The sequence below is a fragment of the Lissotriton vulgaris genome, chromosome 7, assembly GCF_964263255.1.
Source record: "Lissotriton vulgaris chromosome 7, aLisVul1.2, whole genome shotgun sequence".
Lineage (NCBI taxonomy): Eukaryota > Metazoa > Chordata > Amphibia > Caudata > Salamandridae > Lissotriton > Lissotriton vulgaris.
Window position 1 is genome coordinate 482,073,521 of NC_141695.1, and position 24,225 is coordinate 482,097,745.

Genomic DNA, 24,225 nt, shown 5'->3' on the forward strand with positions numbered 1-24,225 from the left:
CGTATAAAGGGTGAATAGAAAGGGGGCCAGGACGCACCCCTGCCTGACCCCCTTTTCCACCCTAAAGGTGTCAGTGAGCTCACCCCTCACCCCGAATCTTACCCTGCCTGTGGTGCCTGTGTACAATTCTCGGAGAAAGTCCACAATTGGGGTAGGAACTCCCATTTTCAAGATAGTTCTCCACAACGTTGAGTGTGCCACGCAATCAAACGCTGCGGAGAGATCAACGTATGCCATATGGAAAGAAGACCCTTTAGCTTCCAGATATTTGCCCACCAGTAGGGACAAGTTTAGGGCCTGGTCAACTGTTCCTAGTCCCTCCCGGAAACCGTATTGTAGGTCTGAAATGATTTTGTGATCGGTAGCCCACTCCTGGAGGCGCTCGAGGAGTATTCGTCCTGCCATCTTGCCTAACGAGTCCAGGAGGGAGATCGGCCTTCAGCATGATGGACTGTTTCGATCTCCTTTTTTAAAAATAGGTACCAACGTTGATGTTTTCCAAGAGTCCAAGAGGCCCACTTCAATGGTGGCGTTCAGGACGTTGGTCAGTAGAGGGGTCCAAAGATCTGGGAGATGTTTAAAAACATCAACGGGGACACCATCCGGGCCTGGGGCGAGCAAGCGAGGAGCACCAACACGCCCCCCACCCCCCAATGGTGATGGCCTTGCCTCTGCTCCCGGTGCCTGTGTTTGTGGGGAGTAGGGCAGCCATCACCCAACAGAGCATGGAGTGGGCAGGGAGAAGAAGGGCGCTGGCTCCCGCGCTGGCAAGGACAAGCAAGTCTGGCGGAGTGGGGTTCCCACGCAGCTCCATTAGACTGAAGGTCGGGAGTGTCTGGGTGGGACAGGGCACCCCTAAGAATATGAATAAAATCTAAATAAATTGTGAGGCCTTGTGCCAATGAAAAAGCGGTTCTCCCTAGACCAGCGGGAGCCGCTAATTACATAATCACTGCTTCTCTGCTGGGGTGCCCCATAATGCCCTGTGGGGATTATTTGCATATCACTTTGTTAATTGTGGTGGCCCTAAAACAGGCAGGGGCACGATCAGCAATAAGAAGGAAATATAGCCCACACCACCTCCCCTGAGTAGGCCTTGGACTGCTCTGCTTCACTACTTTGAAAGAGTCAAGCGCTACAGAGGGGTGATTTGTTCCCAGCAGGGGAACATTGTGAACCTATTACTTGTGCAGGATGTAATAACCTAAATTCTTATATATTGTATATATTCTGTAGAAACCTTGGGGCCGATTAGGAAGGCGGACGGAAGGTTTCCGGACAGTCTCGCGGGAAATGACCGTCCGACCGCAACGTGGGGAAACCGGAGATGCTATTAGGATTCCCCTCCAGCAGAACCCGAGCGCGGCTGACGGATGTCTCCAAAGACTGCCGACAGTGGACGGAACCATAGAAAAACCGACTGCCGCGGACGGACTGGCCGCGGTAACAGGCCCAACCGCCGACAGTGCAGCGGAATGGCTGGCCGCACAATTAGGATAACACTGCCAGGGCAACGTAAAGAATCACCCTCCACGACCGTAGTGGAAAATAACATTGACAAATGTAAGTATCAGCGGAAGGGCCAAAGCTAATCCACTGCGGCGGTCAGACCGCAAAAAAAATGTCGGTTGCAAGGTACCATGCAATCCAGAAAATCAGGACCCAAACCTACCATGAACACACCCCTCCCCCAAAAACCCACATCAAAAACACACCCCCATGGTGGAAAACCTGACAGGCAAGGTTCCACACCCACTAGGGCTGGGTCCATTGCGGTCGGGTCCGGCGGTGGATCTCGTGGCAATGCTTTCCCTCTCCGTTGTGGTGCTTCCGCAGTCTATGAGATGGAGGTGTTTCCGCTGCGATGTTCTGGTTTGTTTGCAACATCGTAATATTGCGGACGGTCAGGAAGTCATTCCGCACAGCGGGGAGCCTGGATTGGCTCTGTCCGCCATGGTGTCTGGTGTGTACCCGCGGCGGTTCACATTTTTACGCTGCGGACGGTAAATGTGCCCAGTTCCCCTTCCTAATATGGGGGACGGAAGGCCCGCTGCTGGTGGACGATGAGGTGCATTTTCTGCCGCCTGCAGCCCAGCGGTCATGCCTCCGTCCACCATCCTAATCGGCCCCTTAGTTAGGAAGCAACAGAATGCCTTTTTATAATGGGGAGCTGTTGAGAGACAATGTGAAATTGTGACCTCAAGAGGGGATTTACACCTTTGAATTTTACAACTAGAACAAATTAGAACATTTATAAGTGCTTTCACACATTTATATTTTTTGACACATGGAGATAAAATGATGTGCTCAGAAAGTCATGATCTAGATAGGTCTGAACTCAGGTCAACAAACTAGCTACTAGACCACACCTTCTCCCCTCTAATTAAAAAAAGAGACCCACAAAATCTACACATAAGAGGCATGTTAACAAATTTAAAAGTGAACTAAATGGCAGTATATATGCATACTTACAGCATCAGACGAGGCAGGAGAGAAAAATGGAGGGCGCTCTTTAAAGCATGAGAGGATCAGCTCAGCCACAAGAAGTGAAAAATAGATGTAAAACGTTGTAAAGCGAAACATATCCTTAACATGGCCCTAGTGTGAAAAAATAAATATTCGTTCGTAAGTACTAGCAATGCGAAACAATTCTATTTACCATCATTAAAAATGATATAGAAATACATAAAAGGGAGTTAATTGGTTTTCCATATGCAGACAAATCCAAATGGACGAGACCCCTCCCCCAGAGAAAAGGGGCATCATATTGGGACTATAGATGCTGATTAGAGTTGCTTGCTCACAGTCCTTAAAATCTAATCCTCCTACAATTCCTTGTATTTTGTATGTACAGCTAAGTGCTAAAAATTCGAATGAGCCTCATTTACAACCAACAACCATCAGATATACAGTACATCTGAGAAAAGAGCAATACAATTTGATTACACAAAAAGCACAGAACATTTCCTCTCTGTTACACAAGTTAATGAGGAAATGCGTAGTTGGTAGTGCTTATATTTGAGCTGGTGGTTCCCAGGGCAGCCCTCCGGGACCCATTTTTGAGAACCAGCTTTATTTTTCCCTCATCGGATATTGACCAAGAGCAAGTGAGGGAAAAGCAAACACAGGGCAAGAAAGAGAAAGGCGGAAAAGTCATCACAAAGATAGAGCTGAAAAGGGCATGAAGTGTCTGATAGTGGAAAAAAAAGTAATTCGGTAGATTCAGGACAACACAGCCTCGACATTTGACACACTGAAGTTTAACAAATAATCTCACAAATTAAGCACAGGTAATTGGCACCTTCTTGTATTTTTTCTCCTTCATCTGATAGGTGCTTACCTCGGCTGATGAGACAATGATCTTGGACCGGAAAGGTACTATTGCACATAGTGTTGCTAAAAACCAAAAAATGAAGAGGACACCGGATGACTGTACTCCTCGCAATCTTTCGTGCTGAATTAGTAACGTTGCCATAATCTGTAAAAAAGAAACAGATTTTTCATGTGTCAGACTCCTATGTAAAAGAGAGTTTCAAGTATAAAGAACATTCTTTATTTGTCAGGATGAAAGTTTTCACATTGTGAAATATTACCAATAAAACATACTTTGTTACTGGTGATACAAAAAGATCTATGAGGCCTATTCACGAACTGGATTTTGTAGTACATGTTTTAGTAGTACATACGTGCTGCAAAATGCTATTCACAAACCTATTCACAAACCCATGTGCCCCCTTGCAAGCACTCAATGGTGCAAAGGCACAAGGGAGCCCTGTAGGCTCACCCTTTGTTTCCTCACCACTGCACTTTTCATGGCAGCCATGAAAAGTGCAGCGGTGAGGAAACGCTTAATATGCTTGGCCTTGCTGCAGCAACACCACCAGTATATTAGCAACCTCAGACTGCTATGCGATCACCAGGAATTGTGGATCCATGGCGGCTGCAGCGGCAGTCCAGTGGCTGTTAAACCGCCACAGTCCTAAAGTGGCTGGCGGACCGCAAGTCTGGCGGACCACGGACCGTCACCACAGGTTTGGCAGAACTCGTAATGAGTCCCGTAGTAAGTCAAGAACCAAGCATGGCCAACCACTGGTACAGCAATGCCCTCCCATAGAACAAAATGGTCATTTAGACCCACATCAAATAATGTTAAATTAAATCAAATTACATTACTTAAAATAGTTGCAAATATAAACAATTATAGCTCAACTTTAAAATATATAAAGTACACATTTATCATTTACATATTTTTTTATCAATTCTTAATTTAAAAAATTGATGTAACAATATATTGTATTAAAATATGATTAAATTGAATCACTTTTGTTACATTCTATTCATCACTTTTCATAATTTGTAATACACAAAACACATTTCTTTTTTCATTTTACTTAGAATTTATTTTTTTATTTAAAAATATAAGGTTTATGTTATTTATTTACATTTATTAAACATTACATTATTAGTGCTGTTGCATTTTTTTCTTTAATTCTACTTTTAAGATAGACATATAAAATTAGTCTATATTCCTATTTTATGCAGAAATATTTGTTTAAATAAATAACATTTTTACATTTACCAGATATTTCACCATATTTCACAGTCGTGTTGGAGATCTTCACATTGCACATTTAAATTTGAAAATAAATTCCCACCCAATGAAATTAAATTATATGTTTTATTATACCATATAAAGTGATTAAAAACAATTGAAAATAATTTAATTATATTTTTAGAAAATGTATTTTAATTAAAAAAGCTTATTAAAATATGCTATGGTTCAATAATAATTATATACATTAATTATACATATTTTTAATATTAAGTTATAAATATTTAAGTTAACTTTACTTCTGAGTGGGCAAGCAACGCATCAAGATGGCAGCATTCTAAAAGAGCCCCAACGTAAGGTACATTTATTTGTTAAAAACATCTGTCCCGCACTGAAATGTTCACCTTAAGAGCTTATGGCAAGGTATCTGTAAATAGTATGTGTGAGCGAGGTATATGTAGGGCGACTACCAGCCAGAGGAAGCAAACCTGTGAGGCAGTAGCCTGCCTGCTGGCTGGCTTGTGCTGCTCATGCAGCCACAGGGCGACCCAACGCACAATGTAGAAAATCAGGGCCCTACTGGCATGGTTGCAGATAGTGCAGAGGGGCATGACTAACTCCCTGCTGGCAACTAGTGAGAATGGGACTGGCATAGTGAGATAGAGTATGTGCAGCGGCCTGACTGTAAGCTGACTTGCAACACTTGGAGAAATCTCTGAACACAGACTGAGACTCCCGCAAATAAATTCATGACCAGTGAGAGGGAATCTCTAACTAATTTTAAATCATCACTTCACACTGACAAACAAACAGTCACAAGATCACCTGAAAAAACCAGCTCCGCTGTAATCAGGCATCGCAGCACATGCTGGGAGCATTCAGCAACCAGTTTGGGAAGCCAATGATGAAGGACTTCACCTACCAGGTGGGTGAGTGAGGGTTCTTTTAAAACACCCTGTGGCTTCCAAGTCACTGGCACTTTGAAGATGATGCAAAACTGGTCTTTTGGAACATAAGTTACATAGGTAGGAGACTCATTCAGATTTTATTGAATATAAAGAGAAGATAAGACTGGCCATCAAAAACTGATTAGAGGTGAATAAGTGTTTGGTCACCTCCATTGCTAGATTATGGGAAGCCTTAAAGGTCATCATCCATGCGGAATGTATCGCTAAGTAGAATGGTATCCTCTACGAGTCCATGAAAGCTAGATTACGCAACTAGAGACGGAACTGTGGCACATTCAACAACATTTTGATACCTCCGAAGATAAAGCGGCTCAGGGCACTATGAATCATAAATTAGCTGAATTTAAAGACCATGCAGAAAAGGGGGTTAAATTGACAAGTAAATATAATCTGGTGCACCACTATGGGGAAGGTGATAGGCCAGGACTTACCTAAGCTACACTTGTATAACTAGCTGGGAAGCAAAGTACATAACACATATGTACACACCAGCCCAGCTTAAGGAGTGCGAACCCATTAAAATACTAGAGACCTCTGTAAGTTATGATAGGGAGCTGTACACCTCCAAACCATAGGAAGATATTGTAGATATACACAAACATCTAGATAGGGCTATGCTGGCAAGACTAGGGCAAGAAGGGCACACAATCCTGCTCCAACCGATCACTACAGATGAAATAAAATCTATGATTAAACAGCAGCTCAAAAATGGGAGCACACTGGCCTGTGTTAGACTCCCAGCTGAATTTTATAGTGAATATGTAGAAGAACTGGTGGATCTCCTTCCAGATATACCCCAATAAAATGAGAATCATATCGGCCCCAGTCTTGTTAGGTCGATGTAGCGAAGCTGCAAATTTCTTACATTGTCCTTTTTTTCACATTAACATTTCGGCTGTGACCTTTTGCACATATTTGTGTGTGTGACAGTGTTGGTATCATTTTCTCAAGCTACTTGATTTACTCATCTAGCTTCGCACAACAATTCCACGATGCCTCGAGCATCATGTACAAAGCCCTTCTACGTACTATGTACAAATGTTGATTCTGTTTTCAACCATTGGGCGACAGGGCTATTTACAAATCAATAACATCCCTAATCTATACGCACATTGCAAAGCTGCTTTCTATTATACATAAAGAGCATCCCATAAAATTAGCAGAATAGGCACTTCAGCTGACACTGAGGGCCACTGACTTCACCACGCAGCAGTCTGATATCTACGTGAGGGGTGTCCAGTTTGTGCCAAGACGGGGTCCTTCATTCTCTCCCGCCAGGTAATGGGGTTGGATCGTCTCCTCAAGAGATTCTTGGCTCTACTCCTACACACACTCTAGTTACACTTAGAGTAAAGTTTGCATAGTAGGAGCATTCCTGATTACTGCCTTGTTTATGTGCCTGCATATATACACTGTTTTAGCACCATGGTAGAAATGTATCTACTATTTATGCTTTTGGTGCTTGTAATCACTTACAGCTGCTCTGGCTACTGGTTATCGCAGCACATGTACTCTGTATAAGAATAATGTTGTTTCAATATATTGAAAACGTTCCACTGTGTGGTCTCTGTATATTTCTCTGAGCACAAGCAAGCATGAGTGACTGAGCGAAAGGTTCTGATCTGTATCTGTATCCCTGAGAGTTCACGGTTGTCATGTACAGTGGTTGCCAGAAACCATTCGCTCCCTGGTGAGGTTAGGGGGCTTGTGGTGGCACTGTGAGCTAGCTGGTCTTTAGGCCAACATATCATACGGGGTGCTGAAAATCAGTATAGGCACCTCTGCCAAAGTTTTTGTTGTCCAACAAACGGGCAGGCCCTACGAATTAGTGGGAACTACTTGACAGTCGCGTATTAACGTGGACAGTAAAAGTCTAACCACAATACTTGCAAATGGAATGCTGCCATTGCTGACACACTTAATCAAACTGTATCAATCTGTTTGTATTCCGTTTAGGTCTCCTGCGGACAATTTGAGAACACTATTTTCACTCATCCATCAAATAAATCCAATCCTGCCTGTTTTGGCTACATTCCTGGATGCCGCAAAGGTATTTGACACAGTTGAATGGCCATCTGTGATGGCAGTTTTAGAAAGAATGAATATTGGTAAGAATATTTTGAAGTGGGCTACACTTATCTATGCAGAACCACAGGCCAGGTCTCTGTGATAAAGAGGATATTTGGTGAGTCACTGCTCAGAAGGTCACATTTTTTGGTTGTGTGTTTGCTGAGTGAATGTGTCTTGAGAAGCATTCATGTGAGTGGGAGTTGGTGTGCAGGGTTGCCATGGCATGTTGTGTAGGGTAGGAGTGTAGGCATTGTTGATGTTTATGTGGTGTATGAGGTGGGTGGGGTGTTGAGTGCGTTACTAGTATTGTGTGTGGTTGGGTGTTGGTGGGTGGCTGCTGGAGAACCAGCAGTGGGTACAGGTGAAAGTTCCTAGTGGGGTGTATGGTGCGCCACAGCAGCAGTTGGGGGATGGCGTTTGGGGTCTAGCTATCTAAGGAGTGCATCAGAGTATCACTGGGTGGTGAGGTGATAGGTCTAGGGTTCCTGGCTCTGGGCGCAGTCTAGTTGCAGACGGGTGCTGACAGGCTTGTCTTTGGTGTACCTTCAGCGTGCCAGTAGTGCTCCTGCTGTGCTCATCTACTGTGCATCTGTGCAACAGCGTTAATTAAATAGATCCTGGGAGGGGGGAGTTGAGAGTGCATGATGACATTTCCTGTGCTGATGGGAAATGAAGTCCACTTGCTTGAATTCTTCTTTAAAAGACGGTTTCGACTAGAAAACTAGTAATGGTACTTTCTGTCAAGATCGATGATGGGAAATTCAGTGATATCACTTCCTGTGCAGGTAGATGATGGGAGATTCATTGATGTTACTTCCTGTGCTGATGGGTGATGGGATCATTGCTGATGTGATGTGGATGTGCTGCTGTCAGCAGACCAAGGGGGTCTCACCAAACAGAAGGCACAGATTAATTTGTTATAGGTTTCTGCAAAGACTATAGTTGACATAAAGACCATGGTTCAATATGGTCTCGGAAACTACACCAATCGTAAGTGATGTGGAGTGTAGGAGAACAACTTTGTGCATCTGGTCTGGCACTGTCCAGTTGTGAATGAGTACTGTAAGCAGGTAACTGCTGCCATGAGAGACATGACAGACCATGAGGTTCCACGATTACCCCCAGGGAGGCACCACTTGGATATGTAAAAAATATTCTGAAGGGTTACCACAAACTGATAGCTATTGCAATGCTGCTTAGAGTGGCTGTGGCATGGTGGGATGCCATGCACCTCAGGACTGGCTTAAGGACATGACCCTTTTCAAAGAATGGTCAGAAACCTATTGCACTACTCTCCCAAGTGCAACACGAGCGAAAGACTTTTAGTGACCTCTGAGATCCTATCTGTCTGTTGTAGCCAACACATGATGCCAAGTACCTGAGAAACCATCAAAGCATTGCCATTAAGAGATGCGAGTTTAATTCACATGTAACACTGATCAAGATGAATATGTCTGCTATAACGAATCAGGTTGTAACAATATATGAGAACTATGCTCAGTTAATGGGATGAGTTCAATGCATTTCTGATCATGACCACTAGTATTGCAAAATGCAAAGGATTCTGGGCGTATGCCTCTCCAAAATGTGCTCATGTTATGTCTATCTGAACAGCTGAATAAAGCTTAAAATAATAAATAATGTTATTTCCTATGTGGTTTAGATTTAAGTCCCTGTCTTCAATATTATTTTGTAAGAGAGGGTGCTGCAGTGCCAGTGTAGGCCATGTGTGGTTGTGAACTTACTATTGTTTTGTTTCAGTAATAACTTACACTCGTAGGGTTGCCTCCACTCTCTCATACAAGAAGTGGAGATATGTAAGTCTACACTTTTGAGTAACCTTAAGTTCAGGTTTTGAGACTAGCCAAACTGAATAAAATTACTCAAAAGTCTAAGAGTGAAAAACTTAAAAGTGTAATTTACCTTTGTAAATAGCCCTGTACATATTTCAAACTAAGCTCATTGTAAACAATGCGTATTAAGGTTAAGATCTGTATGTAAAACTCTTTAAATGGGCATTGGTATTCTCCTAGCAGGTCTGGAAATGCAGAAAGACTGACCTGACATGACACTTTTGTAGATGCATGCACATTTCAACAAGGCTACCAGTGGCCTGTCTCCGAGAATCCGCGCAGATCATCCACTTCCTTTTCTTACTCAGGAAACCATTTCTAGGTTCCCACACTGCAACTCAGGAAAAAAGATCACAAGACTACTAATGCATGAAAGTATAGAGCCTTTGCCCGGTCAGCATGTAATCTGCCTGCTTTGTCAGTCAGCTGATACTGGTGCCTCTGAAACTGGCCTCTGGACAAGGACAAATATGCAGCTTCTCAATATTCTTAAAATCACACTTTGTGCAAATCTCCTATAACACAGGAGCTGAGGAGGGTTGGGGATAGTGAATATGACTATTGGAGGGTATATGACAGTGCTATGTTTCGGTACCTATGTGATATTCAAAATGTCAAAAAATATATATTTTTTTAATCCTATAATAAAACCAGCATGTATTCCACTGATAAAATAAGGTACATTTCTTTCAGATGAGAAAGAAGTCATTTCTCTAGCTGCCTAGCACTGCACAAGTGCCTATCCTGCCCCCGACAGTGATCCCATTTTGCTTTCAAGATATATGTGACTTATTTGAGATCAATATTTTGTCCTTTCCCACCTTGCCATCACATATTATTTTAAAAAGGCAGTTTAAGAGCTCAATGGAAGGTGTATACTCTGGTTTTGCGTTTTACCGCTTCATTCTTTGTTTAATTATTAGAAAATATATAAATATAGCTCCATCATTTCCTTAAATAAAAGCATTTAAAGCTGAACTGTTAAATGTATTTTCATTTGTGTATATTAACCCGTTGCGTGCTGCCGTCGGCCGTTGGCCGTCGCGAGCACTACCTTCCTAGGGCTGCGCACGTCCAATGGCCGATGCGGCCCCGCCCGCGCAAGGAAACGCCCGCAAAGGGTTAAGAAGAGTTAGGGGAAAGGCTGTGCAGCTTAAGGTCCACTTGTCAATCGGTTGGTCGAGCAATCCACACTTCTCTTATGACTGACTCTTTCCTTCTCTCTCCCACTCGTACATGCTCAAATTCGGCATTACATTTCTCCTCTGTCTCATGATAACAGTGCTTACTTTATCAATAAAAATATAAGTGCAGGCCTGTGTCGGGAGGCCACTGCAGCTTACACCACCAATTGCCCCTGCCAGAGCTGTCAATGACAGTACCGACACAACTATAAACAATCACACTCCTACATATTCGACAGTTCAGATCATTCCAGGCCCCCAAGGCTAAAGGAATGGCTTTGGCGGCAGGTATTAGTCATTTCAATGCATATGGAATTCATAAACAACTTTTGTATCATTTCTAAATTAGAGAAACACCACCACTATGTAGCAGACAGTCATATGTGCAGCTATTGCCAATTAAGTGCTGGTGCCTAGCACCAGAAACCATCAATTTCAAATTAAGCACTGCTTGCTACCTTCACACATATGATACAAATGTTAAATAATGGACTGCTGTAGATCTTTCTCTCATGATTTTCAGTTTCTTGATTGACTCCTCGAAAGTGCACAAAAGCAGATTTCACACATTTTTTTGATTCAATGACTGGGCTCTGCAGTCTCTCCCTACTTACGCCAATTTCTCAGCTCCACACCCACCTCTGCAGGGATCATGCCTGCTGTATAAGATACAACTTCAAATGATCCTCTCATTGATTGTTTCAATATCTCTCTTGCCCCTCAGGCTATAATTGGCCCCATTAGTTTTAACAAAGTCAGATTGGTTGATGCTGTAGTAGTATGGCCCTGATCATATTTAAAGTATATGCAGCCCCTCAAATTAGCCCATCTTATAGTGGTTTTGCCTTGTGTGTGCTGCCTGCAGATGAACATTTGTAGATGTGTTATTGTATATCTAATGATACCTATTTTAGGATATAGATCTGCTATTGTATATCTAATGATACCTATTTTAGGATATCAGAGATGCTCTGGGGATGTATCTATGTAAAGGCCATCTAAATCTTGAGAAATAACTATGGATCTAAACTTGTTTTTCACATTTTTTTTATCAACAAAGAGTAAGATTGATTTGATGTGCTTGATGTCTCCCCCATTTATGATCTCATATGTTAGTGCTCTGTTTAGTTAGGCTATCTGTGGGAGGTAATCAGTCCTTTGTGTGGGGACAGAACACAGCCATTTCAGATGTATGTGTCAACTCCCTATCCCTCTTCCAGCCCAGGAAAGCTATAAGAATGCAGATGAATGCAGATGACTCCTCTGTCACACCCACCTTTCCTGTGTTTGTGTCTGTCTAGGGAATGCATAAAGTATAACTGTCACCCAGCCCAGATGTGTATTGGAGACAGGCTGAAGACACACAGAGCAAGTTTAGCACAGAGAAATGTCCATTTTCTAAAAGTGACATTTCTAAAATAGTAACATCAAATCCAACTCTAAACTTTTAAAGGTATAAAACATTATTTAGCTACTCCTTTCTAACATGAAATTCCAGCTTTAACACCTTGGCTGCTAGTAGTTTTCCCCTCCTGTGCTAACATTCTTTGAACCCCATTGTTCATGACAAGCTCAGCTCGTCATAAGCACAGCTCAACCGTGCCTCATGACGAGCTGAGCTCGTCATGAGCAGCGAAGGGGTTAAAGTATTTTAAGCAATTCCCAATAATAGCCTATTAGAACAGCAGGCCTCACAGTAGTGAAAAATGAATTTGTATGTTTGTCACTACCAGAACGTACAAAACGTAAAAGTACATGTCCTACCTCTTACTTACACAGCACCCTGCCCTTAGGGCTACCTAGGGCCTACCTTAGGGGTGACTTATGTGCAATAAAAGGAGAGTTTAAGGCTTGGCAAGTCGTTTTAAATGCCAAGCTGAAGATGCAGGGCACTGCACAGACAGGCATTGCAAAGGCAGGCCTGAGATAGGTTTGAATGGATACTTGTAGGGGTGGCACAATCATTGCTGCAGGCCCACCAGTAGTATTTAGATTACCGGCCCGGGGTATTTGGTACACCACTTTACAATGGACTTATAAGTAAACAAAAATGCCAATCAAGTAAATACCAATGTCACCATTTGTAGGGGAGAAGCACATGCTCTTTAGCACTGGTTAGCAGAGGTTAAGTGCTCAGAGTCCGAAGGCCAAAAACAAGATACAGAAAAAAGTCGAGGTAAGCAGGCAAAATGTTGGGGAAAGACCACCCTAAGGATGATAGGTCTAACAGCTTGCAAATAGGGAACATCATGGCTTGTAAAATTTACCCAACATATATAATAATTGAAAAAGAATTCATTTATAGAAGGACGCATAGTCATAATCCAATTTTCATCTGTTAGTAATGAATATCAATGTACGAACAAGGCTGTTCAGTCTGCGCTGGCCTCTCAATGAGACCTCTAAAATGGAGACTGAATGATCAAAGAAGGGGTTCGATAATATACCTGATCTGTTTTCTATTTCTGTTCCACTTATGAGAGACCAAGAAGTAGTCACTTCTAGAGGCAGAGTTACTGCACTTTGAGAAACAAGTATCTTCCTTCCCTTGAGCATGGTTGGCCACCAAGGGTCTAGTAAAGCGAAATCGCTGAACAATTTAGCTAACAATATTAAAGACCTCAGATTATTTTGCTGCTTGATCAAACGTCCAGTCTGGTATCTTGGATGATATTGAAGCGCCCCCCTTAAACATTGAGTCCCTTTAGTGGTAGCAGAAGATTATAAACTTCAATGAGGGAAGAGGCATTATATTCAATAGGACCATAATAGCTGATGAAATGGATGAGCTGTTTGTGGATCCTAAGGCTCACCACAACCCACCTTGCCATGGGATCTTTTAGTGCCTGTTGCATCTCGCAATCAATTGTGAGATCAGGACTGCCACCCTCCTAACCGCCACACTAGTGGAAGCATATTATGCATGTGAAATAAATCCTGGAACACTTGGTTGTTTGGTCGAGGCTTTTAGATGGGTCTCTTGAAAAAAGATAATCTGAGCTTTGGATATCCTGAGCCAGACAAAAATGAAGATCAATTTGGTATGATCATTGATACCATTGGCATTACTGGTTACAATCTTGCAAACACCTAGAATTCATGGAAACTTAACTCATAAACAAAGAGTCCATTGTGCCCCAAACAACAAAGATCGCGTTGCATGAACTCATCAATGGCAATTTGTTTAAAGAAAAAAATAAAACCTTTATGTTTCTAAACTTTTCCTACCAGTCAAACTATATAAATTGTTCAAAGCCCAAGTGGCAACATTTCTAGTTATGCCATTTAATAAATTATTAGCACTCTAGCCCCAACTCTGGTCCACCTAGAGCAAAGTGGATTTTTACCTGCTAGGCTGATTTAATCTAACAATTGTCTACTTCAGGCTATTAATTATTATGCAAACAATACTACATCGGCCGCCGTTATTATGCTCAATCCCTTAAAGGCATTAAATCTAGTACAATGGAAGATTCTGCAATATTACTAAACTTTGCATTTTCCCAGAAAATGGAATAGTTATTGGCAAATCTATATAAGAAGGCTCAGGTTAAATCATAATTAAGGCTCCCGGTTTTCTGTTTAAACAGATTTTTACATATAAATACAGAAGGAAAAATATTTTTCTTCCACCTGTATTCATAAATAGAAGCTGAAAAATACAACCAAATCGGATTCCAAGAATTGTTCGGCAATCCATGCTCCAGCCCAGGGTTGGCTACCATGCTCTTCTTCCTGATTGCGGGGTATGCCTGCCCACATTAACACCTGCTGGGCCATTAATCTCTGGCAGGCGCCTAGTTAACACTTAAATGGTCATTTAAAGACCTGTGAAGTACTCGGGTGTGTCTGCGATAAGCTCATGTTTGTGTGTGCCCGGGAAGCTGTCTCAGCCCGGACTGACACACCAGGGGGGCGGGCTGAAGCCCTTTGAGCACAATGGGTGTTGCGCGTCAGTCTCTTTTAGCACTTAACCCAAAAGAGAGGCAGCCAGGTGTGTGCACACTGAAAGATCGAGTGATTCACACCTGATCTTGCACACACACTCAGTGCGTTGCTGCCCTGTATTTTATTAAGAGTACTCAAATGTGGACCCACTGGCAGGTGCACATCTTGCAGCACCTCACCCAACAAGCATTGGCACACCCAATAGGTCTCACCTTTGGGATCTTATAAGTGTTTAGTTATCAAGCACAATATCCTTGGTGCAACAACGTCAACTGTTTCATGGCTAAACACTTATAAGGTCCCAAAGACGAGACCTATTGGCTTAGCCAATGATTGTTTAGCTATGGACCCATTGCATTCTGATACCTGTAGTTCATGTTGTAAATATGGGTTGAAAACTCCCAGCATGCAATGAGCTATTGATGAAAAGCCGACATCTGCCTAAAGGGTTCTACGTCGCTATCATAACATCAAATAGTGTTACAACTGAAGCTCGGTATGGGGTGTAGTAATGGGGAGGTGTAAATGATTAATTGGCGGTAACATTCTGCTGCACCCCTGGCAGCAGTAAAACAGGCCTTTATTAAGAGAAGGCACTCTAAAGTTTCCCGGGTCCCTGCGCTAGAATCTCAGCTATGCGCGTTTTTCTTTGCCCACAGGTAGCCCTGAATTTACAAGAGGTTAAATAATAAATCTGTCAAAAATAATACGTTGTTTCTGTTTAGCTCTTCATACCTCACTTTGGTGCCTAAGCGCTGTGAATAACCCCTACCTCTATCACCCTATTTAATGTAAAACACAAGCAGTGGTTTGGTATAGGTAATTCGGTGCCACTTAGAGAGTCTCACAATTTAAATTGATGTAGATGTTATCTCTTACGGTGCTAAAAGGTAGAAGGAACCACTTCATCCTCCCAAACATGAGCATACGCTTCTAACAAGAACAACTCCTTAGCACACGTATATCACAATACAGTTATGTTTAGGCGTTGCCACCCCTTTGACACAATCACAGTACGTAGTTCTTGGTAAATACACGTATTATATTTATTCTTGAATTCTGGAAGTTCTCCACACAGCCGACACGTGTTTCGTTGTGAATGGGAGTATAACCCAACGACTTTTTCAAGGCTATTTCCAGATCTGTTCTCTTATTGTTGGTATGCGGTGATAATTCCAACCCGCATAGGGGTTCTACGGGGGTCTTCCGTTATAATATCCACTTTATCCTGTCCAAATGACTCCACTTCGCACTTTGTTTAAGTTGGCTTTCGTCCGTAGCGTTAATGTCCTTCGGTGCCCCCGTTCGTAATCAGCGTGTATGCTATTTAATGGTGCACGACTACAAATGCCAGAAAGCACACAAAAAAGTGGACTGGATGAGACACCCACACAGGCGCCAAAGAGCCCTCCTTAGAAGCACAAGACGTCTGCAGTTTGTACGCACATATTTTCACTTCTAGGCGCTCACTTTTAACAGCGGTGAGTTTAGTTTAAAAAAATGCTACTTTAGGAAAGAGGTAGGAAAAAAGTTTATTTCAACAAACAACTGCAACCTGTGCCACGCTGTCAGCCCACGTGACTGCAAAAGCCGGGAGCAGTAGGGTTGCAGGTTGTAGCGCTCTAGCTTCCTGTGTACGGCTGTCCCTAGAATCATACGGCCTGTCATCATCATGCGGAGGCGGAGCCTGTGTCACCGAGGGGGCATGCCCTGGGCTGCGGTATGCAGCGCTGCCCGCAGACAAAGAAAGTTGTATTTAAATAACGCTCAGCCCCGGAGCGTGAAAGGAGGAGAAGGAGCCGCTGCTAGCGAGCAGGAGAGAGCCGCCCGCCTTGGCACTTCCCCTGGAGCCTTCAAAGGATGATGCAACTTTCCCTTTAAGGACCCGAGGAACCCCTTTGACAGTGCCACAACACAGCCGGGAGAGGAGCGCCGGAGCAGCATGGTAAGACAGGCACTGGTGCCCACACTTGCTCTCTTTGCCTGACGCGCGTGCACTCTGACAGTGCATGGCTGCACACGAAAGTTCACATCTGGCACAAACTTGTACACGGAGGGTTGGGTCATCCATGTGAGGTCTGACTGGTTCATTCAGTCTTCCTTCGTGGCATGCTTACTGTCTCTGCTTTAAACACAGGACTGTAAGTACCAGAATGCAATTGTATGCCTAGATGTGGTACAGTGGCTTGCCCATCACCGGGGACAACTTACCCTGTGTGTGTGGGGGGGGGGGGGGCGGGCAGAGGGGTTTATGTAGCTGGGACTGTCACTGTAAGAGAGGCATTTGCAAGCCAGACCACGCTAATGGCAGCTGTTTCAGGACATCTGTGTGGACACTTAAGTCGGTGTGGCCCTCCGCACACTGAACTAGGTGAGGCCTGTGCTCAGGGGGGCTGTGGCCTGTTGATGTGGGCAGGGACATTGAGTGCCGAACACTCTGTCCCTGATATTATCACCAGAGGATGCGTGTCCACCCGGGACACCATTTGAGCTTTACACGTTCCTTAATTAGAATAGTGCATTTTGGAATTTGTAGTCATACTTCACTTCATCCGACTCATACGAAAGTTTAACCCCATCACTGCGGCGGCTTTTCCCGCTGTGTGCGGCAAATTTGAAAAAGCCGCGTTACATGACGAGCTCAGCTCGTCATCCGCACACGACCACCGTGGCTGATGACGAGCTCGTCATCAGCAGCGAAGAGGGTAAAACATTGTTTTGGTTAAAAAAAAAAAAAAACTCGAGAGTGGAAGTGAGTGTCATTGGTTATATGGTCCATCTTATCACCACATTGCAGGACACCCGTAAAATAGTTTTTTATGCTTCATTTATATCGATTAAAGTCTTGGGGTACAAACCGGTGGACCAAGTCCCCAACTATTGTCTGAAAGGAAGCTCAGTCCCCCTAAGCCACAGGCAGCAGGGGGTGGACTGTGGGTGGTTGGGCTGGGAAATGTTTGTGGCGTCACTTTGTGTCCCATTTCAGGAAGTGTAAGGCATTTAATAGGCTAGTAATATGACCGCCCCTCCGCCGCCCCCAACCTCTAAGGTCTAACAGTGTTATAAGTCAGCAGAAGGTTCCTTGTATCTCCTAATGGAGTCCAAACCTTTCACCTTTACAGGGCTTAAAAGGTGCAAATACAGGAAAAGAACGGTGTAACAGTAAATGGCTAACTTGGAAAAAAAGCCTGCGAGTGGTGCACGCGCACCACACCGAGCGATCTGCTTTCAATTATTGCGCCCGTGTCTGGGCACGATAATTGAAAACAGATGTGGCCTGTGCGGGTAACCAAAAGCAATAGGCCGTGGGCAGACCAAAGTCGGAACATCCACCCGCCTTCGCCCAATTGCGTGCTGTCTTTCTTAGAAAGACACACGCAAAGCCCAATAGCCTGGGAGATAAACAAAAGCACACGCACAAGCGTGTGGTGAGCTTTCAGAAAGCACATTACTAAAAGTTGATCAATCAGCGCATGTGCGCTGCTCTAGGCTCGACCTAAAAATGAGGTGCCCAGGTCTGTGCCCAGTAACCTTGAAGAGGTTCGCCTATTTCGCCAGGGCATTCATTTGCGCACCTTGAGGCAAAGCATGTGCCCTACGATCGTGGCTTGTGGCTCCAGGAGCAATCTGCTGCTACCCACCTAGTAACACCCTGGGCCGCTGCCTCGTAGCGCCTTACAGCAGCACCGTCTCTGGAAGCGCAGTGCTGAAAGGCACGCGTGTTTGCTGCCAGCATTGCACACTTTCACTGATGCCAGTAGTGAGCAGTGGTGCACACAATTACATATTCTCTCCTAATTCAGGGTTTAAATGACATTAAAGTTACTTAAATGTGCCCTCTTGGTATCATGGGTGCAGAAGTCGAAGCTACTGATATGAGGGGCCCCCTCTGCTTGGCTCAAGGGCCCTTTGCACTAGTGACAGGCCCCTCGCTTTGTGAATGTTCAGCCTTTATTTTCTGAATGCAGAGACAACTGACGGTGTCAAAGTGAAGGCGATGAATTGAAGGTGTCTTTCAGCACATCTAATCCGGGCCAAAGTGGGCACAGTCTATTCAAATAAATGTGGAAAAAAACTAGCTACGACGTCTTTTTTTGCTTGTGACAAAAAATGAATACAGTATACAGATAAAATGACCAAAAAATAAATATGGATAAATACAGGCGGAAATGTTAAAAAAGTAAATGTCATAATTAATTCACTGTCAGGTGTGTTACCATTAAAAGAGGCACAAGGCAAGGGTGCCCATGTCACCTATTCTTTTAGCTTTATTCCTTGGTCCTCTGTCCGCAGCACTAATGCAAGATCCACAGATCAGGGCTCCTATCCATGTGCACCCAAGATAAATCTCTTTGCGGATGATATGAGTTTATATCTGGCTGCTGGGGCTCAAAGCACACTTGCCAAAGTTCAGTTATTTGTAGATATCGGGGGCTATAAAATTCATCACGCCAAATCCGTAGCTCTCCTATTCAACATTTCTCCCTCAGTTATACCGGTAAAAATAAGACCTCACTACGCCAATGCTCATCCCATAGGAATTTATGTTTTATAAAAGTTTCCAGACCTTTTTAGATTACACTACACCACCACCCTCAACAAGGTGAGTGGGTTTCTACTTCAGTAGCACTCCCTGCCTCTAACCTTCATAGAATGAGTAGCATCAGTTAAGAAGGCTGTTCTCCCACTATTATAATTTATTTTTTCTCACATCATGACTAAAATTCCCCAATCCTTTTTTAATTGAATTGACCAAATGCAACACAACTTTTTATGGTAGGGGACGAAGGGCCACACAAACTTGACTATCCAACAGTTACATCTCAGGAGACAGAGGGTTGGCGCTCCCGCATATCAAAAGGTATTATCAAGCAGCCTTCGTCGACTGGCTTGTGTGTGCGGCTACAACGAGTAAGCATTCGGACTGTTTTTATCTCCACCAGAGGCTGCAAGAGGCCGATATTCGACTACCTGTTTTCTTAAAAATACCAAAACTTCCTAAATGCACTATTGCACAAGTTACCTCACATGATATGATGGCTTTCAGATTTGTGGAATTCAAAGATTAATTTCACATTCCCAAATGTAATCAACAAACACTTCATACATTCCCCAGGAACATCAGTAAGGCTTATTTTGTGGCCAAAGTGAGGATCACCTCAAAATGTAAGACCAACCCAGACTAATGGGTCTGGTACAATCAAATGGCCCCTAAAGCCATCAGGGGAGCTAACGACATAGGAATGCCTTTCTATTTCGAATGGATGCGGTATTATGCTTCTTATCGTTTACAGGAAATGTACTCCACCATCTCTGCAGCATGTTTTAGGTGTGGTCACAGTAAACGCAACTGGTTACATATCTGTTTTGCGTGCCCAGCTCTAAGCCGCTTCCGGGAAAAGATATTTCAGTTTATTAGTGATAAGCTGCAGGGTTGCATCAGTCCAGACCCCTTGGCTGTTTGGCATTTGCACTCCATACAGGCAAACCCCTCTACGGAAGCAACACGTTTTTCTGAAGGCCACACTGAGTCCCTAATTTTGTACAAAAAAAATAGCGATCCTTTGAGGTTCCTAATTTTAATCTATTGCTAGGCAAAATGAAGCAAGCCGCTGAAACAGTTTTAAGAGCTTTATGCACAAAGAATAGGTGCAATCAAAAAGGTTAGGGAGATTTGGTACGACGGGTTGGTTTGAGCTGCCATTTTAGCTGGCTGGTCTTTTAAACCTCTTTTGTAGTCTTCTGACAATCGGTCTCTAATGGGAACGTCCATTTTTCTTTTCTTCTTATTTACTTGTGTTAGATTTATGCAAAATGAATGAATTTGTGTATCATGATAGAAATTTCTATCAACCTTTCTAACTAATAAATAAAAAATAATAATAATGATTATTCAGGGGCGTAACACAGGCCCCTGCAGCCCCCGCATTGCGGGGAGCCCCCCCACGCTCCAGTGCCCCCCTTCATTTATTTATTATGACAATGATTTTAATGGCACACCCCACCCGACCTCAATAAATGAACGGGTGCACACGGCAGGGGCGTAACACATTTGCGGGGGGGGGGGGGGGGGGAAGGGGAGGGAGGGGTGCTCCTGGGGCCCCCTCACTGACTTTATTTATCAGCCTTATTTATGAAGGCCTTGCGCCACCGGTGCGTCACTTTTAAAATGGGAAAAAGTGACACACCGATGGCGCAAGGCCTTCATAAATGAGGCCCCAGGATTTTAATGGTGCGCAACTGCCATGCAGTGCGCACGCGCAGGGTCCGGCCGGGCCTCAGTCTGAGCCTCTTCAATAGTTTATCGTGAACGCCGCAGGCCCGGCCGGGCCTCTGAGGCTAAAATGGTTAGTGGGTGAGCGCGGCGCGCAGTTGCCTGCGCTGGTTTCAGGGTGGGGCAGGGGCTGGTGTCATGACTTGTGACCAATGTACTGAATTCACTACTGGTGCCGGTCATGCTAACATGCTTACATCTTTCAGCAATTAAAAGTGCGGCGTGTGCGCCTGAGCTGAGATCCGATACCAGGTCAGACCCATGCAGCCGCTACGCTACACTAAGAAGGACCATCCGAGGTCCGACGTCCGTCACCGACCGGCCATAATTTACATTATTACTAGCCAAGGGCCCTGCCTGGCTAGCCTTGCCCAGTTTCCCTGCCAGGCCCAGTGCCTTCTCTTCTCTGCTAGTCTGCTGCTGCCTGCCATGCCAGCTCCCGCCTACCTGTAGATTATTATTTAAAAAAAACTTCAGGGCAACATCAACATTGCCTGTAGGCAGACCTTAAGAGTTACTGTAACAAGTTGACCCCAGAAATGCAATTATATATAAATGCTATTAAACAGCAGTATGTAAAATGAAACACAACGTTCAGACTTTCAAGCAAACAGGTAAGAAAGCAGTATGTGGAATAATAGCACACATTACAAAGATTGCAAAGGTGCCAGTGCAATTGTATACCAGCAATTGCACTCATTTTTGGACCAACCAGTACAAAATCACAGGTCAATAAGTACACACAATATTTCTGTATCTTGTAGGCGGTGTAAACACTATGGAAAATTGCAACAGCAAAATATTTGCAATCTGGCTTCCGATCTCGACTCGCACGCACTACTTCTGTAAACCTACTCGGTTTTTCTCCATTCATACTCGTGAGATTTCTAGTTTATGTTCGCATCCTGGTCATGGCTCAGTGGCCTTTGGAAATGTGTTCAAGAGCTTCCCTTGTATACCCAGGAGGGTCGGATCCCTGGCAGGTTTTCGGGATATCCAAACATGTCTTCTGTACAAAACAATGAACCTAAATTAAAATAAATTAGAAAGCAGTTATCCTGTCATTGCTCTAAGAAAGACTATGTGCTTCCTGAACTCGGTTGCACATCCGGAGTTAGATAAGATGTAAAAGAAAGAAATGTCTAAGATAAGCGTCCTTGGTTTCAATCCAATTCATTTACACGTGGATGTAGCTTAAAAACTAAATAATCATATATTCCATTGTGTTATATATCAGCAGCGATAGTAAAATGACAGAACTCTCTTGCTCACACCACACCAGTTCTGTCTCTCGAAACGCGTTACATTGGAATATAGACCTGCTGATTGTAAACTTCAAACTGAAAGCGTGCTGTCGTTTCGCTATCGCTGCTGATAAATAATGCCGGTAGTGGCTCTACTGGCCCCTGCGCGCCACCAGACCAAGGGCAGATTTTACAGGAGGAGCTGAATTCTTGGCTTACATATATATATATATATATATCCACAAACACAGGCACCCCTTTGAATCATAGAGCCACACGAAGGTAAGTATAAGGCCCGCTTTTATTGGAAGGCAGCCTGCCAGCAGGAACCGTCAGGGCAGCAATAGTCCATAGTTAACGCCAGACGCGTTTCAGGAGTGATCCTTTCTTCAGTGGCTTTTTTAGGCAAAGGTGGCTTGAAGCGCTTATGAAGACACACATGTTAATTGTATCACCCGCCCATTAGGCGTGGCCTCTTGCAAGGAATTGTGGGTGATGTAGGGTTCCTCTGTTCTCCCCAGTGGCTCTATGATTCAAAGGGGTTCCTGTGTTTGTGGATTAAAGGCGGCCCTTTAATCCACCCCATAATCATAACCCATCCTTACTCCTTAAAATGCCCCAACACCCTTAAATACTAACCCATCTTAACCCTATAAATATACCCTGTGCCCCAAAACCAAAACCTATCCCTAAACCCTAAAAATACCCCTGTACCCCAAAACCCAAACCTAGCCCTGAACCCTAAAAATACCACTGTACCCCAAAACCCAAACCTACCCCTGAACCCTAAAATACCCCTGTACCCCAAAACCCAAACCTAGCCCTGAACCCTTAAAATACATCTGTACCCCAAAATCCAAACCTACCCCGAACCCTAAAAATACCCCTGTACCCCAAAACCCAAACCTAGCCCTGAACCCTAAAAATAACCCTGTACCCCAAAACCCAAACCTACCCATGAACCCTAAAATACCCCTGTACTCCAAAACCCAAACCTAGCCCTGAACCCTAAAAATACCCCTGTACCCCAAAACCCAAACCTAGACCTGAACCCTTAAAATACCCCTGTACCCCAAAACCCAAACCTACCCCATAACCCTAAAAAATATACTATACCCCAAAACCCAAACCTGGCCCTGAACCCTAAAAATACCCCTGTACCTCAAAACCCATACCTATCCCTAAACCCCATAACTACCCCTGTACCCCATAACCCAAAACTATTTCTGAACCCTTAAAATACCCAAACACACCAAAACATATACCTCAGTACCCCAACACATACACCCCAATACCCATACTTACCTTATCCAAACATAAAAAAGCAAACATGCTTTTACCATTCATGCATTTACAACGAATTTCACACAAATACCTCTGAGACATCCATTCACTCACCAATACTGCCAAATGCATACTCACTCTCCCATACAGCCAATCGGAGATGCACTCATGAACCTATACACCCACTAAATCACCCACTCACAAATCCATGCACACAGACACTCAGGCACCCATATAGGTACTCAGACAACCAATCATTTATGCATATAGACACTTATGTAGCTACTCACCAACCCATGCAGCCACTTACACACCAACTGACAGACTGATACAGACATTCACACAGATTAGTCATTCACCCATGCATTCACTATGACACATTTAATCACTCACGTATAAATTTGCGCACCCACTAAATCTTTTATTCAAACACTCATAAACCCACTCATTCTTCAATACACCTTTGCTTATCCATATATAACATTCTTAAACTATTAAAAATAACCTAGCCTCTGGATGATGTCATTAGTGATATCATCAGTGAAGTAATTTGAGATGACATCAATGATGTCATCAATGATGTCACGGACCATGTCATGAGTGATGTAAAATGTGACATCATCAGCAGTGCATTGCAGGGGCGTGGGTTATAGTTAGCTCAACTAACTAAAACGGCTGAATTTCTCTGGTTCTGTACGAGTGAAATGTCCAACTAAGTATAACGTCCCTGAAACCTATGTTTTATTCAGTGAATTTCGAAGGTTTTTTAAATGCTACTTACTAACTATAACGTCCATGAAACCTATGGTTTTTTCAGTAAATTTATACATATACATACACACACACAC

At 43.6% G+C, this 24,225-nt stretch overlaps 1 protein-coding gene across 1 annotated transcript in view; it reads right to left on the reverse strand.

Annotated features, from left to right (window-relative positions):
- ABCC3 (ATP binding cassette subfamily C member 3) overlaps positions 1-24,225 on the reverse strand; it is a 624,389-nt gene that overhangs the window by 346,247 nt on the left and 253,917 nt on the right. Inside the window, exons 4-5 of the mRNA XM_086930544.1 lie at positions 3,341-3,478; positions 2,473-2,598 (exon numbers count right to left, since the gene is read on the reverse strand). Coding sequence (XP_086786670.1) covers positions 2,473-2,598; positions 3,341-3,478 — 264 coding nt within the window. The remainder of the gene's footprint in view (positions 1-2,472; positions 2,599-3,340; positions 3,479-24,225) is intronic.